This window comes from Podarcis cretensis, assembly GCF_951804945.1.
Source record: "Podarcis cretensis genome assembly, chromosome: 6".
Lineage (NCBI taxonomy): Eukaryota > Metazoa > Chordata > Lepidosauria > Squamata > Lacertidae > Podarcis > Podarcis cretensis.
Genome location: NC_137175.1, coordinates 76,580,981 through 76,598,655, shown reverse-complemented (window position 1 = coordinate 76,598,655; position 17,675 = coordinate 76,580,981). Strand labels below are relative to the sequence as shown.

Genomic DNA, 17,675 nt, shown 5'->3' with positions numbered 1-17,675 from the left:
GTAGTGTATGCATGAGGGCGGGGGAGAACCGGAATCCAATAATGATAGCATAGATATATCAGTTAAAGCAACATATATTTATTTTTGTTGCAATCCTGAACTTAAATGACAAGAGATGCTTCCTACCTTTGTTTTAAAAAGTATATGCTCAATAAAATTGTATCGTAAATCAATTTATGCGATCTCTCAAAGCTTTATTAGATTGCTGTAACCCTTTTTACAATTAAGTTTCCCATTTTGCATTTAATAGATATGTATAGTTAGTTAGGAAAAATGCGGGCAAATGCCATAAGATTAGGTAATAAAACTTCACAGAACTTCAGTAAAGTCCAATCACTAATTATAGCAGCAGGAAGGCCTAAAAACAGTGCGAACGATCTCTCGTCTCTCTTTCTCTATATCACACACACATTGTAGAGAAATGTTCTGGTTCAGCCTGTTCCCTGTTATGTGGGAAACTTTTGGGTTAAAGGATCTAAAGTCACACACACATACACCAATCTTGTGGATAGCAGTGGTGGTCAACTTTGACAAGGAAGACCTGAACTCAACCATGAATGTATGTTGTATATGGAGTTCAACTTTCTCTCCCTCCCTCATTCTAGCTAGCTTGACTCATAGGGTTGTTATGAGGATAAAATAAAGTGTCTGGGTGGGAGATATAACCACGTCAACCCAGAGTTCGTTGGAAGAAGAGTAGGATACAAATGTAACAGGGAGCAGCAACCGTTTATAAGGGCACTTGAAAATACTGAAATAGCAACTGCTTCAAATGTATGGACAAATATGCAGTAAACATAGCTCTGTTTCAAATGCTGAATTCCTCTTTCAAAAGCAGTAAATGCAGAAGGCTGAAATCCTCAAACCCTTCTCCCTGCAGAGTCCAAAATTACGTGGATGCAAGCACTCAAGAATAGATGGTCTGAAACTCATTGATACACAGTGTGAAGAATTTGTAAATCAAGATAGAATTAATCAGCATTGTAAAACAAAAACAAACAAACATTAAGCTTTTGTAGGGTGGGCAGGTGAGACACCACCTCCTATGTTACCCCTCATTGCAATTCTCTCAGTTTATATCCACCTCTCAAATTGAGGGGGGAAAGTGGAGTATTTATTTGTAAAACAATAAATAATTCAAGTCACAGGGCGAAAAGCTCAGTGTGCTAAGAAATCTTGCAAAATGCTTGCTGTTTCCTTTCCCCACTCTCTCCCTAGGATCAGTGTTAATAAAAAAATAGTCTTTGATGTTATTTATTGGAAAGGCAAACAGTTGTCGTCATCGTTGTCTTTTTTTTTTATTTGACATTAACAATCTGATCATTTGTCTCTCCAAAGAAAGCCTACGTAGCTTTCATATGGTCTACACAATAAAGCATCAAATATTTCTGTTTACTGAGATATCAGCTGGCATTTAACTGCAAGTCAATGGTGCGTCTTGGCTGCAGAACACTACACACTTCAATCTGGCATCTACAAATGTCAAGAGTATATATGGAAATCAAAAGCAGGTTCTAAATTCTGTCTTCCTTTTTTTTTAAGGGAAACAAAGTTCACCTAAATATATTTCATGCAAGCAAATAAAAATAAAAAAAGTTAAAATAAAAATATCATTGCAATATTCGGCTGTCAGTCAAGAAGAATAACAAGGGAAACACTATCAGTAGGACAGGATAATAAAATTTCAAGCAGATGTTCAAGCTAAGTCTCTAATTCTCATGCAACTCCCTTGGCAAGCATATACTTATTTTATCACATGCAAGCGAAGCAAATTGCACTTCATCATCACAACTGAATTGTGAAATATTAATATTTCATATTCCACAGAACAAACTTTGTTATGTTAAAAGCACCAAGAGTTCTGCATTTTAATATCATTTAAAGTCATTTTCGGAGGGGGGGGCAGGCAGACTTGCAACCCGAAATTGTAACTAGGATATTGCAAATTACTGGGCTGCGATATCAGAGAAAGAAAATATGTTTTTTTATGCTGTGAGTTCAATTCAACAAAAAATACTGACATAAGTGAGGACAATGCAAGTCATTGTGCTTCAGTGCAGGCACTTATAATTATGAGGAGAGGCATGGGCCTCCCATATCCGTCCCTATGGAAACACCACCGGTTGCAGTATGAATTAGAATGTCTAATGTTATGGAGGAATGCCATTTCGTTGCACAATTAGTAAATTCATACAGGCAACGGCTCTAATTGGCAAGCAACGTCTGCAGTTACACTATGCCATCTTCCTCGATACAAGTTGCTGTGAATCATGTTTAGTGTGTGCACACATTCACACTGTAATAGCTTGATGATTCCCCCCCCCAAAAAAACCCCCTGTTGCATCTTTCTTCAGTTTTAATCGGAATCTAATCAGAAATCTCTTTTCAAAACCGTTGGTAAATATTGTAGCAGGCAGAGGTGATGTTCGGGTGCAACACTAAACCATGGTTTAGGTTTAACACCCCCCCCCACCAAAAAAACCAAGTTTCAGTGAGTCCCAGGCACACACACTCCCTCCACATTTCTCCTCCAGTGCTGCCAGAAATATATTTGAAGAGTCCATCTCTAATTAACCACAGTTTTGTGTGTTGTATAAGCCATAAACTGTGGCTAATTTTATAGTCTAACTACAAATTACAACTAATAGGCAGCCTAGAATTACATATGTAATTTTAATATTGCTCAAAAAAAAGCATGAGAGGCCTGGATTGGGACCACAGCATGCCAGAAAACTCACACATACACAGCAGTTACCAATAAGTGTCTGTTTTTAAATCTATGTATGCCACTGATGGTGAAACTTGGCCCTCCAGCAGTTTTTGGACTACAACTCCCATCATCCCTAGCTAACAGGACAGTGGTCAGGGATTATGGGAATTGTAGTCCCCAAACAGCTGGAGGGCCAAGTTTGGCCATCACTGATTTATGCTAATGGAAGCATTTTTGCTATCGCTAACTGTTGCCCGGGGGTGGGGTGAGGAGGGACGGGGAAAGGATTGAGTCTTCCCTTGTACAGTAGTCCCAGATCACTGCTTCACTTACTTTGGGGTAAGGAAAGACACAAAGGTGCTATAGGCTGCACACTAAACCAAATGTGTAATTTGACATTTGACTATGGTAAACCGAAATAAGGCAACTTCAGAAGCTACAGTTTAATGCTGCCTTGTTTCAACAATTCCTTACGAGCATTAAACAGTCTGTTTAGCAACACAAAAAACTTTAGTCATAGAATTATAGATTTGGAAGGGACCCCAAGGGCCATTTAGTCTAACTCCCTGCAAGGCAGGATTCTCAACTATAAAGCATCCATGACAGATGACCATCCAACGTCTGCTTAAAAACCTCCAAGGTTTGGGTCCTACTCTCCAGAGCAGGAGAAAATAAGCTTGCTCCTTCTTCCATGGGACTGCCCTTGATATATCTGCAGGAAGCTCTCAGTCTCCTCTTTTCCAGGCTAAACATGCCCAAGACTATAAAATGTAAGTGAAAACTTCTGAATTGCTCTTTAGTGCCACACAGAAGAAGGGTTGGGATTCTGCAAGATACACCCACACCATATATTTAAAGCATGCAACTTCCCCCAGAGAATCCTGGGATCTGTAGTTCGTTAAAGGTGTTTGGAAAGGTAGCTCTATGGAGGGGTGAACTACAGGTCTTGGGATTTTTTGAAGTCAAAATTCTTAAAGGGATATGAATGTGCTTTAAATGTATGGTGTAGATGTGAAGCAAGACTTCCTGAGCAACACTTCCTTGTAACACTAAACTATGGTTTAGCATTAATCAGCCACTTAAAAAAAATACTAGAGATTTCAGATGAAGTGGCTCCACATGTTTATTTCTGCTGGTGAACCTTAATAAAGGCAACAGCTTCCACGTTATTGAAAGCGACAGCATCACAAATCAATGCATGTCACCAGCAGAGTAAAGACAGATGTCTCTGATTAATCAGAATTACATTTTTAACAACCAAGGAAACAGCTAAAATCAAAGCAAATATTTCAGCCATGCCTGCTGTGTTTTATTTTTGCTCCTCTATGCCAACTGTACACAGTGAGGCAGCTACGACTCTAAATCTAGAATTTTTTAAATCTATAAAAGTTCTCCTACACACACTTTTTATTAACTTTAGCAGACAAACAGAGTTTTGAAAAAGACAAGTGAAAAAATTGAAATATAAATTTCGGTCAAGACTCATATGTCTGCGATGTAGATTCCAATAAGAAATAAAACAAAACCATTTATCAGTGACATTGATTATCTGTTGAGGTCTGGTTCTCCTACGAATTGCATCAGTTATTTTGTCTCTTTCTGCCGCATCAAGACATTTTAATAAACATTCCTAGACTGAAGTTCTCCACCCCCTCACGAAATCAAGCCTAAACACATTTAACAGAAATCAATGAATGTATTATCAGAGATCTTAAAATGTTAGGTTTGCATTCCCCCCCCCAATTATGCTGAATGATATAATCAAAGTATTTCAACCCAACTTATAATGTGCAATTTACAAAACTTCATCTAATATTTGTCCCCAATCATTCCATGCGGTTTGGCATCCTCATTCACAGAAGGGCAGCGTGGAGAGTCACACATTTCCAGCATTAAAAACTTCACAATAGGAAAACATCTGATTAAGCCTCATAAAGGTAAAGGGACCCCTGACCATTAGGTCCAGTCGTGACCGACTCTGGGGTTGCGCTGCTCATCTCGCTTTATTGGCCGAGGAAGCCGGTGTACAGCTTCTGGGTCATGTGGCCAGCATGACTAAGCCACTTCTGGCAAACCAGAGCAGCACACAGAAACGCCCTTTACCTTCCCGTCGGAGTGGTACCTATTTATCTACATGCACTTTGAGGTGCTTTCGAACTGGTAGGTTGGCAGGAGCAGGGACCGAGCAACGGGAGTTCACCCCATTGTGGGGATTCAAACTGCCGACCTTCTGATCAGCAAGTCCTAGGCTCTGTGGTTTAACCCACAGCGCCACCCGCATCCCTTCTGATTAAGACTACCTGGCATTAAATACCAGGGAAGTTCATATATTGTATTGTATGTCATGCAACCAAAATCTTAGGTCCCACCTTCCCTATAACTTTAAAACAGTGTTAGACCTTTTGAAATAGCCATAGCTTCCCCAAAAGAATTATGGAAACAGTCGTTTGTTAAAGGTGCTGAGTTGTTAGGAGACCCAAGTGCTCGCTGTGGTAAAATATAAGGTGCTGGTACTCTTAGTGATAAGGGTGTTGTGGGTGCTGGCACAAAATGGCTGCTACAGGAAGCAAAATAAAAAAAATTAAAAGGTTAAGGCACTCTGCACCAGCGGTAACTGCCACAAGAAAGCCCTGGAGACCCCTATTCCCTTCATATAGCTACAATTTTCAGAGCTCCTTAGGAACAGGGGTCGATTGTTAAACCACTCTGAAAATTGTAGCTATATGAAAGGAACAGGCATCTCCTAGCAACGCTCAACACCCTTAAACTACCATTCCCATGATTCTTTGGCCATAACTGTTTAAACAGTTAAAACACTGCTTTGCATTTATAGCGAAGATGGGGCCTTGCACATACAACCTTCTGGAGTTGCAAACCTTGTTCCATTTTTTCTCTGAAATTGTAATTCCAACTCTATCCTTGGTGGACAGTGGAGAAATCTGCAGTCCTCATGGAAAGGTATTAAGAAACGCAGGGCCAGACAAGGGGCACCCAACTGCCAGCAGTCCGTAGAGTGAAGTAGGATGAACAGTGCTGGGAGCAGCCACCACAATCTAATAAGAACTTGTATTTGGAAAAGGCGATTATGCTGTCCCCAGGGCAACACTATGTGCAACTTGCAGTGGGTAGAAACAGTTCTAATGCAATAGTTTTTAATTATTTTATGCAAGCTACTTTGGGGGTTCCTTTCTGGAAGGAAATACAGCATGAAATCAGATAGAGGCAGGAAGAGAGATAACCTATAGTGAATTAAGACAACTAATTGATAATCTCGTTCTTGTGTTTTCTACCCAAACTATCAGAAGCTTTCTAAGGTTTCCGGCAGAGGTCTTTAATAGCTATCTCAGACCTATCTGCACTATACATTTAAAGCAGCATAGTACCACTTCAAACTGGGAGCTGAAGTTTATTAAGGGTGCTCAGAGTTCTTAGAAGATCCCAATCCCTCTCATGGAGCTACAATTCCCAAAGTTCCCTGGGAAGAAGGATTGATTGTTAAACCACTCTGAGAACTGCCACACTGTGAGGGGAACAGGAGTCTCCTAAGAACTCACAGTTCCCTAAAACTACATTTCCCAGGATTTCTCGATGGCCCTTGTGGTCTCTTCCAACTCTATGATTCCTTGGGGAGGAGCCATGGCTACTTAAAGTGGCATGTATAGTACAGATGAGGATGTACTGATTATTGTTTTAACTTGAGAGGCCAAGGACTGAAACTGGGAGCTTCTTAAGACTACGCTTTAAAGACCAACAAATTCAGTATGGCATTAGCTTTCATGGACCAGAGCCCACTTCAGCAGTTGTAGGAAATCTAACCCTAAATTAGAAGGCATATATTCATACACAATGTGATGTATGTTGTCCTGAACCCGCGGCCTACCTGGCGGAAAGTCCCACCAGCCTATACAGTAGGAAAAGTCGTCCAAAGCTCAGCAATCAGGAAACACAATCTAGGGTCAATCCACGCAAGCCAAGTCTAGAGTCCAAAGTCCAATGGTCATAAAATGCAGTCCAGGGTCAAGGCAAGTAAACCAAGTCCAAAATCCAACAGTCAGGAAACACAGACCAGAGTCAAGTCCAAAGCACAGTCCCATAAACTTCCTGGAGCATCCAAGCCAAGATCCATCAGCATGGACAGTTGAGCAGACACAGCCCCACAGCTCTGCTCCCATTTTTTCCTCTTGAGTCTTGATTGTAGCACCTGGGCTTGATGAGGCAGGTGGCCCTCACCTGTCCTGAGCCTTATACAGCTGAGGAATCACACACCTCCTCCCAGAGCTAATGAGTCCCACCTGGTCAGGTAGTAAACTGGGCTGTGGGGCCTTGCTTGCCTCAGCCTTTCTGACCCTACCTCCTCTTGCCCCCTATGCCTCAGAACTTGCCTTGATCAAGGAGACAGGAGCCCCTCTGACTCTGGTGATGAATCCTGCTCTTCTGGTCCATGTAAAGTGACCCCCATCCCCTTGCCGTCCTCTGCCATCCCGTGTGTACTTTCCACAACCCCTACCCTTCTTTTCCCATTATAGGCTTGCCCCAGTGGGTCCCAGTTGTGACTGCACCCCTCGCCGGGATCTTCTTCCTCCTCCCTGTTGTCCTGCGAGTTCATGACATGTGTGCATGGAGGTAAGAGGAGTGAGGTCAAAAGAACAGAAAAGGCAATATGCAATTCAGGAAACAATTCCTCAGGTTGTGAATACATGCAAATGACAATTAGCTAACATTAGCTAATATGCATAGCTAATAGATAATTAGCTAACATTGAATCTCTCTCATGCCAACATTTTTTTTTAAATTCACATACATCAAGAATATACACACTTCCAGGAAGCATATATTCATTCTTAGATGTTAATTTAATAGGATTTCCATTTCAACTGGTGGTGCACTCAGTACTGAAATATTAACCACAATCTGCAATGTACCCTTTTTCCAGTTCCAATTAGATATGGACTAAAGGGATTTTACATTTTTTTCCCCAGGCAATTCCACAGACATGGAGCTAAATGAAGTGGTTTTGTAGGACAAACTGTATTAAATTGGTACAGCCAAGGTCTACTCTATCTAATCTCCCAATCTCTTCTCCCTTTAATATGCAACATGGTATCATTGCATGGCCATTAAAAAAAGTATTTCAGACATAGGAATGCTGACTATTAATTCTATGGCAAAGAAATAAAGGTGGAGATGGGTTTATGGGTCTAGGCCAGGTGGAAAACACATATACACTGCAGTTTCCTCCCCCCTTCATCTCATATGACAATGTCACATTAACTTAAAGTACCCCTTTGTCAGATCTGCCAGTCATCTTCATGGATTTTGGACTCGGCCAGACTGGTAAAGAAAAAGCGATCTATATGTGTTGCATGGAAGGGACCTGGGTGGCACTGTGGGTTAAACCACAGAGCCTAGGACTTGCCAATCAGAAGGTCGGCGGTTCAAATCCCTGCAACGGGGTGAGCTCCCTTTGCTTGGTCCCTGCTGTGGCCAACCTAGCAGTTCGAAAACACGTCAAAGTGCAAGTAGATAAATAGGTACCACTCTGGCGGGAAGGTAAACAGCGTTTCCATGCGCTGCTCTGTTTTGCCAGAAGTGGCTTCATGCTGGCCACATGACCCGGAAGCTGTACGCCGACTCCCTCGGCCAATAAAGTGAGATGAGCACCGCAACCTCAGAGTCGGTCACGACTGGACCTAATGGTCAGAGGTCCCTTTACCTTTACCTTTATGTGTTGTATATGTGATATAACATTGTGCCACCAGATGGTGATGTGGAGCCTCATTTTTCTCTGCCTGTTTTCCCTGTTTAAATTTACAATGCTTTAAACTGAAGCACTTCTCTGCTGTGTCTAGATCCAGCCTTGGTTTACATGATGTGAGTGCTGTGAGAGGAATAGAGTATCTGAGACTAGGGAAAGGTGAAACAATCGGTCTTGTTTTCTCATTTTTCCAGTCCCAAGTTCAATGCAACAAATTTCATTTCCACTTGCCTTTTTTTAAAAAATGCCCTCATAAAAATTAATCAGCATTTTAGTGTCATTCCTCTACATATACACATTTTTGTATGCAGTTTTGTCAAATATGCATTTTTTTGCAAGCAAATTTGCCCAGTACAACACATCTTTGCATGCCAGTTTCACACACATACACAACACACCCCTTTCCTGATGCATGAATTTTGTACACATTTTGTGGTTGGTGAATTGCACAGCAATAGTTGCAGAAGTTGTTTTGGTTTGCGTATTGGTTCAGGAGTTGAAAATGAATCTAGGTTTCCATTAAAACATAACCAAGACTGAATTCAAGACTCATGAAATATATAAAGTGTAGCAAACCATTCCCTTTCCAGGTACTACTTGGCTTTTGCTCTCAGTGTACCGTTAACCAAAGAGGCAATGCTATATATTTTCCCCCACTGTAGCCATTTCCATGGGTGAAAATAAGCCAGGGACATCACAATCTCAAACTCCTCCTGACCCAAGTTTTTGTGTCCCTGAGAATTAATGAGAACCGATTCAGTCCCCTGAGTTCTGTTATTGTGACTCTATAGTGTGGAGGAATGCAAATACCCTTCATTATAACAGGAAGGGTAGGCGTGGAATCGAGGGTGGGGGTGGGGATGCCCAAGGAAGGCTTTTCTCCACAAAACAAATAGCAGGTTTCGGTTTCTGTGTGTACAACACAGGGTAACAGAAGGACCTTTTTTAATCTACGTCGTATATTTCAGAACCATCACATGGAAATACATTAGCTAATTTTTACTTGTTGTACAGAAACACACCTTCTAAGTCCCGTTAATGTGATTTTCTGCAGCTTACCAATAAGAGAGCCTTGGGGGAAGGAGAGGAAAAGCAAATGTGTAATAGAACTGTCCATGAGTGGCAGGGATGAGTCTGCGTGACACGAGGCAAAGAGGTGTCAGCAGATGCCATGGAGACAACGATGGGGAGACTGGAGAAAACCAGAGCTGGATTTGGGGCACATGATGGTTCACAAGTACAGTTCGTAGGTCAGTGGCTTTGCAAATGTGCTGTAAAGCAGGAGACACAGTAACAGCGGCGGCTATTACAGCACCTTAATTAAAGGAAGTGGCTGCTTCAGTGATCCAGAATTAATTTTGGCTAGACAACAATTATAACACAGCCTTCTGGGTGACTCCATCCTTGGTTAGACACATATGCAGCTCTGACCTGTAGACACAGACTTTGACCTGACTGAGCACTGAAAGAAAGCGAAAAAGCAACCCTATGTTTTGAAGGTGAAGGGAACAGAAGGAAAGTGCATTTTGATTTCAAAGGGCACCACCTTATCTCCTCCTCCTACAACTCAGCCCTCTCTAGAAACATGATTGCTTTTAGGCTACCAGAGAAGGACAGACAAGTGACAACCAAAAATGAGAGCAGAACTGTGTTGTGGATGAGTTTGGTAGGGAACAATTTGACACAGGAATGGAGCAGAAATTCAGCTTCATTAACATCTGAATGTGACTCTCCTTAATTTGTGCTCCTCAAAACTATACGAAGCAGTATGAGAACCAACAATGAATATATTGTACAAAATTGCATGCAAACATGAGTATATCAGGAGGAATGAATGTTAAAATGGATTCTTAAGATGGTTTTTAATGAGAGTGTTTTTAAAAGAAAATTGCACGTTTCTCAGGGTTCAATGGCACAGCAAGTCCAAGGAATGACCCTATGACTGAAAACTACTGACAACAGTGTGATCACCTTTCAATCACAGCATTTCATAGAAAAAACTACAATACCAGAGCCATTTGTTTGTGAAGGTTCAATTCACATTCCACTTGCATGGAATAAAGAGAGAGAAGTCAATTACAGATCATTCAAATTATGCCACAAATTAGAAATTAAATCTCTGAAATTTGAAAATCTCAAAAGACAAAATGGGAGGGGGGGAACCTCACACTTTTCAGACATTAAATCTAGACGTCAAAATCTACTGTTTTTAATTTCCAGCTTGCAGCTGAGCTGGTCACTCAGATGACATGGGGGTAACAGTTTTAAAAGTATGCACAATCAAAACATCTCTCATTCAAAACAATCTAAGTGGCTTCCAGACAAGTAGATGATGTGATATATATATATATATATATATATATATATATATGTTTGGAGTGAAAATATAGCTTAGTCCAACAACCCCCTACTTGCTTAATTTGGCCACCAGAGGCCAGTCCATTCAAAAATATATATGGATAACTTTCCTTCTATATATTCTATACTGAATGGTATAGTAGAACTACTATTTAGAACTACGGGATAATGAACTCCTCAGTGTTCTTGGCACCTGAACCTATCATATAAATTGCATCCCTGGGGCTGCTTTTGGGGATTCCAGTGCGACACAAAGAAACATACCATTTCTGGAATATTTGTACATGCAGGTCCCACCATGCATTCCTAGGACATTGTTCGTTAGACAAGTGTTCGCATAATGAGCTGATGATTTCCATTATTTCCTATGGGAACCTTTCTCACCCATGCTTTCGCCCGCCATGCTTTCTGCCTGAAACTGCTGCAGCCAATCAGCAAAAGCCAAATAAAGGAAAAACTGTCCAATCTCTCCTGTTCTCCGATTTGTCTGATATCATTCCCTCTCCCCGTGGTTTCTGCTGGAAATGGCTGCCAGCGACCAGCAACACACAAACGACACATGGCAAAATTATTTCAAACGTGGTGGTTAGGGTGAGTTGGGAACCAGCTTTCATTACCTTGTCCAGAGAAAAGGTTTTGGTCAGTGCAAATCCCCATCCGGCTTCGAAAGCTCTGCGAATCATTGGCGAACTTGTGGTGGGAGTCGCACTGGCGAGGCCAAAGGGGTTTGGGAACTGGAGTCCAGCAACTTCTATGCTGATGTCTACTAAATCCACAGGAGTGTAGAAAAGAGGAAGCTGGGGTACAGTAGGAACAGCAATACCGTATAAAGACTGTGGAAAGAAAACAATGACATCACGGAAGTTGGCTTATTCATCATCATCATCATCATCATCATCATCATCACCACCACCATCCTCTATTATTTATATCACACCCATCTGGCTGGGTTTCCCCAACCACTCTGGGCGGCTCCCAACAGAACATTAAAAACATAATAAAAGCTCCCCTAAATTTCTCTAAACAGGGCTGCCTTCAGATGTCTTCTAAAAGTCAGATAGTTGTTTATTTCCTTGACATCTGATGGGAGGGCGTTCCACAAGGCGGGTGCCGCTACCAAGAAGGCCCTCTGGCTGGTTCCCTGCAACCTCACTTCTCGCAGTGAGGAAGCCGCCAAAAGGCCCTTAGAGCTGGACCTCAGTGTCTGGGCTGAACGATGGGGGTGGAGACGCTCCTTCAGGTGTACTGGGCCAAGGACATTTAGGGCTTTAAAGGTCAGCACCAATACTTTGAATTGTGCTTGGAAACATACTGGGAGCCAATGTTATTTCACCTTCATTTCACCATGCTATCTTCTGAGAAGTTAAAGTCAGTGCAATGTGGGGGTGCTCTTACATTAGCCTCAGAGTAACCCTATGAGAGAGAGTTGTCTAGCTGAGAGTAGTGAAAGATAAAACTGTCAATTTTCACTCATATACATATTATTGCAACACAGTTTTGCTTAATATATACATATAAACAAAGTTCTTTAATATAACACATTTCCATATGTTAATTTTTTACAAATATATACACTTTTATGCACAATTTATCCCAGCATAAGCATTTTTGTACATGTTACTTGGCCAAAGAACTGCACTGCTACATTCAGAGACACGCAAAATCCAAATGATGGCTGGGCTTTACTTTGTGTATTGTTTTAGAAAGTGTGGGTTCACCTTTAAATGTGAACTGAATGGAAATTCTGGCTGAGACACAGTGCCTGCCACTTGACAACTTTCCTTGATCAGAATGAAGGTAATCACTCACATATTTATGTGTTCGTAATGTCAATAAATACACTGCAGACAATCCAGTCAAGTTATGAAAACAATGAAATGCAAGATCCCAACAAGTTCAGCCACCTACCCTCCAATATTTCTCCAATGAAAATAGGGATGTCAATAATAATAATAATAATAATAATAATAATAATAATAATAATTTATACCCCACCCATCTGACTGGGTTGCCCCCAGCCACTCTGTGCGGCTTCCAACATATATAAAAAACATAATTGAAACATTAAACATTCAAAACTTATACAGGGCTGCCCTCAGATGTCTTCCAAAGGTTGTGTAGTTACTTCTCTCCTTAGTTTGGGGGTTATCTAACTTCATACCTTCCACCATTTCCCTGATGAGAATAGGGACGTCTTACCATATCCTCCGATATTTCTCTGATAAAAATAGGGACATCCTAAGGAAAAATGGGACATTTGGTGATCAAATCAGAAACTGGGATGGCTTCTGTAAATCTGGGCCTCTCCCTGGAAAATCGCGACGCTTGGAGGGTCTGCAGTCATTAACCACGATGAGAGTCCAAGACTGAACTTGTCTGCCACTTTAAGAGGTTGGAGACACTGATTCCATAGAACGATGGGCCTTAAGCTCACTGATATCCTCCTCATCTTCTCCTGATTGATGAAAAAGCTGATTTGTTGCAAGCTGTGACAAACCTCTTATCTGCTCCTCACACACGAAGTGGGTGTGGGAGGGGGTGAGGAAGTATGTGAGCATGCACTGTGCATGTGACAACAAACCATAGCTTGGCATTAAGTCTGAACATCTCAGAGTATTGCAAAAGAATGATGCCAATCAACATTTGATGATCTCCTTCTACTGGCCCACAATAGAAAGTGTCCTTTCATACTGCATCATGGTGTGGTATGCTGGTTTGACATCATCTGATATGAAGTGCCTACAGAGGGTGGTGAATACAGCACAAGATATTATGGGCTGTCCCGTGAATCCACTGGATGACATTGCAGAAGAATGTTGCCTCAGGAGAGTGAGGAAAATTCTCAGGGATGATTCACACCCTGGGTGGCACTTTCTTGATCTCCTGCCCTTGGGCAGAAGATATAGAAGCATGATTAGTCACACCAACAGGGTAAAGAACAGCTTCTATCCATGGTTTGTTAGGCTGCTGAATGAAAAGATAACAACAGGGCAACTGACTTTCGGGTTTGGTGGGTGTGCGTCAGTAAACGAGGGGAATTAAGATTAAGAGAGCTGAGTAGGGGGTGCTCATGTAATCTCATTGTATACAAGTTGTACAAGTGACAATAAAGTATTTCAATTTTTCAACAGATCTCCGAGACAGCTTTCATACCGTGCTTTCCCCCAGACCACAGTTTCTTGCCTTCCACAGCAAGCAGGCAGAAAAGGCAGGCAAACAATATTTATCTAACAAAAACTGTCTGCTTCTTAACTGTAAATAAAACCTCAGGCCCTCCAAGTGCTTTTGTTTTCCATGGACACTCCCAGATTTACAGAAGCTGCCCTAGTTTCTGATTTGATCCCTGAATGTCCCGCTTTTCCTTAGGACTTCCCCACTTAGGCCAATTTTCTGCATAACATATGGAACATTAAATAGCCAGAGCCTTCTCCTGCAGTCTGAAATGGTACAGTCCATTCTACTACTTCACAATTCTATCCTTGAGACCCTGCTAACATGCCTGGGAGAGCTAGTTTAAGACAGCTAGTCCCTGTTTGCTCCCCTATCTACATCTTGCTCATTGTTCTCCCAAGGACACTACATCTCTCTACGTCTCTCTAAAAATGAAACACTCCATCGGCATCCTTTTTTAAAATTCGTCTGTACCTTCCAGCTTTTGTAAGAAAATTCCTCTACATCTCCGCACCTTACTGACCCGCTCTCCATTTCAATCTTACCCCTCCCCCCCAAATAAGATTTCTATTCTTCCTCCCTTGTATTTCCACTGCCTTCCCCTCGTCTATTATTTATTATTTAATTCTGTAATTGCATTATTTACAGTCAGTCAGGGATGCATTTTGTATGAAAGTCACTATTCAAATTAAAATTGTATCGCACTGCAGTACATTATGCCCTGGCTCTGGATTCTTCAAGCGACTCAACAGCGTTTTCTAAAGAGATGCACTTATTCACCTTACAGAAACACAATAAGGAAACTTAAGGATGTGAATTAATACCAATTTCTCTTCCCCCATCCCACCTCCCAAATAACTTGTACTCAAATTATCTCTGAAATGTTTGAGTGTTGCATTAAGGCAAAGCTACATAAAAGATAAACTCATGGCAAACCAAATGTAAAAGCTCAAATATTATTCTTTTACTGAGAAAGAAAGAAGATTTTTTATGCAGCATTAGACCAAGGAAGTGCTCTTAAAGCTATACTGAAGTGAATGGAAGCTTCTGTGAACCGTCAATGAATCCGGTCCCTCTGTTATTAAGTGGCCAAGTGCCTTTCATCTTAACAGGGATAAAATACAGGCAGGAGGAACTGAGAAGAGGAGGGAAATGGAACTAGGACTTAATTTATTCACTTCCTGTTTGTGAACTCCACAAAAGATATAATGCTAAGGAAAGGAAAAGAAGGGATGTTGCAAATGCAGTTCCTTATTATCACAGCTCACCCAAATGGGGATGATGCCTTCAGTGTGAACAGAAATAACTGGGATCAAGAACAAATTAGTTAGACACCAGGGCCTAAGCGAGGGTACCAGAAGCTGCATAATACACAAGGAGGGAAGAGGAAAAGAGAGGAAGTGACGAAGCGTCAAGTCACAGCCAGGGAGGAGGACAAAAGGGAAGAGATAGAAATGTAAGTGCTGTTTCTACATAAAGAGTCAAAGGTATCCTCAGGCTTCCGTTAAGAGCAGGCAATGCTGGTTATTAGGGAGGTGTATTATCTCCGCCTGTACCCTGAATAATCAGGTGAATCAGGGTATGCTGGGACATAATCTCACATCCCCAAGCTGGATTCTGCTGAGAACAAAATGTCTCAAGCTCCAAAGTCGCTCTGTTGCCTCCAGTTTTAAAAAACGTTCCACACACAACTTTTGCCTTTCTTTTCTAAGGTGGAATCTACACACATATAAAAAAAATCACTGTAAAAATGCTTTTTAAAAAAACACGTTTTGAAAAATTCATTGAATTTGGCATAGCTCACTCTCGCCATCTAGTGTCACATTTGTATATTGCACTATACAACACATTTAAAACGTTTTATATGCAGCTGTATAGCTGAGTCCTAAGTAACAAAACCATTCCTAGTGGGGAAATGGCCAGATCTTGAGATGACACATTGAAATTCCCCTGGATAATTCACATATCACCATGTGAAGATTCAGGGTGGAAGCACAGATTACAGGTTCACACTACACAAATGCCAAAGACCAGAAAAAACTATTTATGTATGCTATTAAAAGGTAAAGGGACCCCTGGGGTTGCGGCATTCATCTCGCTTTACAGGCTGAGGGAGCCGACGTTTGTCCGCAGACAGTTTTTTTGGGTCATGTGGCCAGCATGACTAAGCCGCTTCTGGCGAACCAGAGCAGCGCCTGGAAACACAGTTTACCTTCCTGCCAGAGCGGTATCTACTTGCACTTTAACGTGCTTTTGAACTGCTAGGTTGGCAGGAGCAGAGACCAAACAACGGGAGCTCACCCCGTCACGGGGATTCGAATTGCCGGCCTCCTGATCCCAAAGATGGAAAGACGAATCCATTCCAACAAAAGACAGTTGACAACTAAAACTGATGGAATATGCAGAGATGGCGAAACTTACCAGAAGAATAAGAGATCAAGAGGAGAGACTTTTTAAAAAAACAGAATGGGGAAAATTTGTTGAATATATGATAACAATGGCAAACAATTACAAACGTCAGCAGGAATGACATAAATGTAAGCAGTAAGAAATAACTTAAAGGCACCATAAAGGATAAATTGGTAAAAAAGGTTTGAATTGGCTATGCAGTAAGCATATTATATAAAATAAGGAACGACAGAGAGGAGGGGAGGGAAGCTGAAGAAAATGTACGTAGGTTGTATTTGTTTAGATTTAATTTTTGTTGTTAAAACACTGTAAAATGTAAGAGCGAGATATATCACCATGTAAAGATTGAGGAAGGACATACAGATTACATGTTCACACTATGCTGCTAAAAAGCAGATGCCTTGACTAGGATGCCAAGCATGGGCAGAATTCAAACAGTGTGCAGCTGTCTGTGGGTCCATGCATAATAGCAGTCACAATTTCAGATTAAAAGAGTCTCCTGCAGCATGGGGGGAAATTTGCAAAGTCTCCAGGAAGGAAAAAAATTCTCCAGAGCATTTTCTCGATAATGATTTAAACAGGTTGTGAAAATTCTAGATGCAGCAGAGGGCTTAGAAACCTAAGCTACAGGACATTTGTTTTGGGAACAGCTTTAATCAGGGCTAAATGTGTATGTGTATGTGTATGTGTATGTGTATGTGTATGTGTATGTGTATGTGTATGTAGGCTTAAGCAGTATGTGAACCGAGAACTCCCAGAAGTGCAAGCTGGATTTTGAAGGGGCAGAGGAACCAGAGACCAAACTGCAAACATGCGCTGGATTATGGAGAAAGCTAGAGAGTTCCAGAAAGACATCTACTTCTGCTTGACTATGCAAAAGCCTTTGACTGTGTCGACCACAGCAAACTATGGCAAGTTCTTAAAGAAATGGGAGTGCCTGATCACCTCATCTGTCTCCTGAGAAATCTCTATGTGGGACAAGAAGCTACAGTTAGAACTGGATATGGAACAACTGATTGGTTCAAAATTGGGAAAGGAGTACGTCAGGGCTGTATATTGTCTCTCTGCTTTTTTAACTTATATGCAGAATTCATCAAGCTGGAATTAAGATTGCGGGAAGAAATATCAACAACCTCAGATATGCAGATGACACAACCTTGATGGCAGAAAGTGAAGATGAATTAAAGAACCTTTTAATGAGAGTGAAAGAGGAGAGTGCAAAATATGGTCTGAAGCTCAACATCAAAAAAACTAAGATCATGGCCACTGGGC

General features: G+C 41.4%; 1 protein-coding gene across 6 annotated transcripts in view; it reads right to left on the bottom strand.

The window, feature by feature from the left end:
* DPYD (dihydropyrimidine dehydrogenase) overlaps positions 1-17,675 on the bottom strand; it is a 538,621-nt gene that overhangs the window by 237,677 nt on the left and 283,269 nt on the right. For all 6 annotated transcript variants that reach the window (XM_079981200.1, XM_079981199.1, XM_079981197.1 and 3 more), the window contains one exon: positions 11,441-11,656. In XM_079981200.1, coding sequence (XP_079837326.1) covers positions 11,441-11,656 — 216 coding nt within the window. The remainder of the gene's footprint in view (positions 1-11,440; positions 11,657-17,675) is intronic.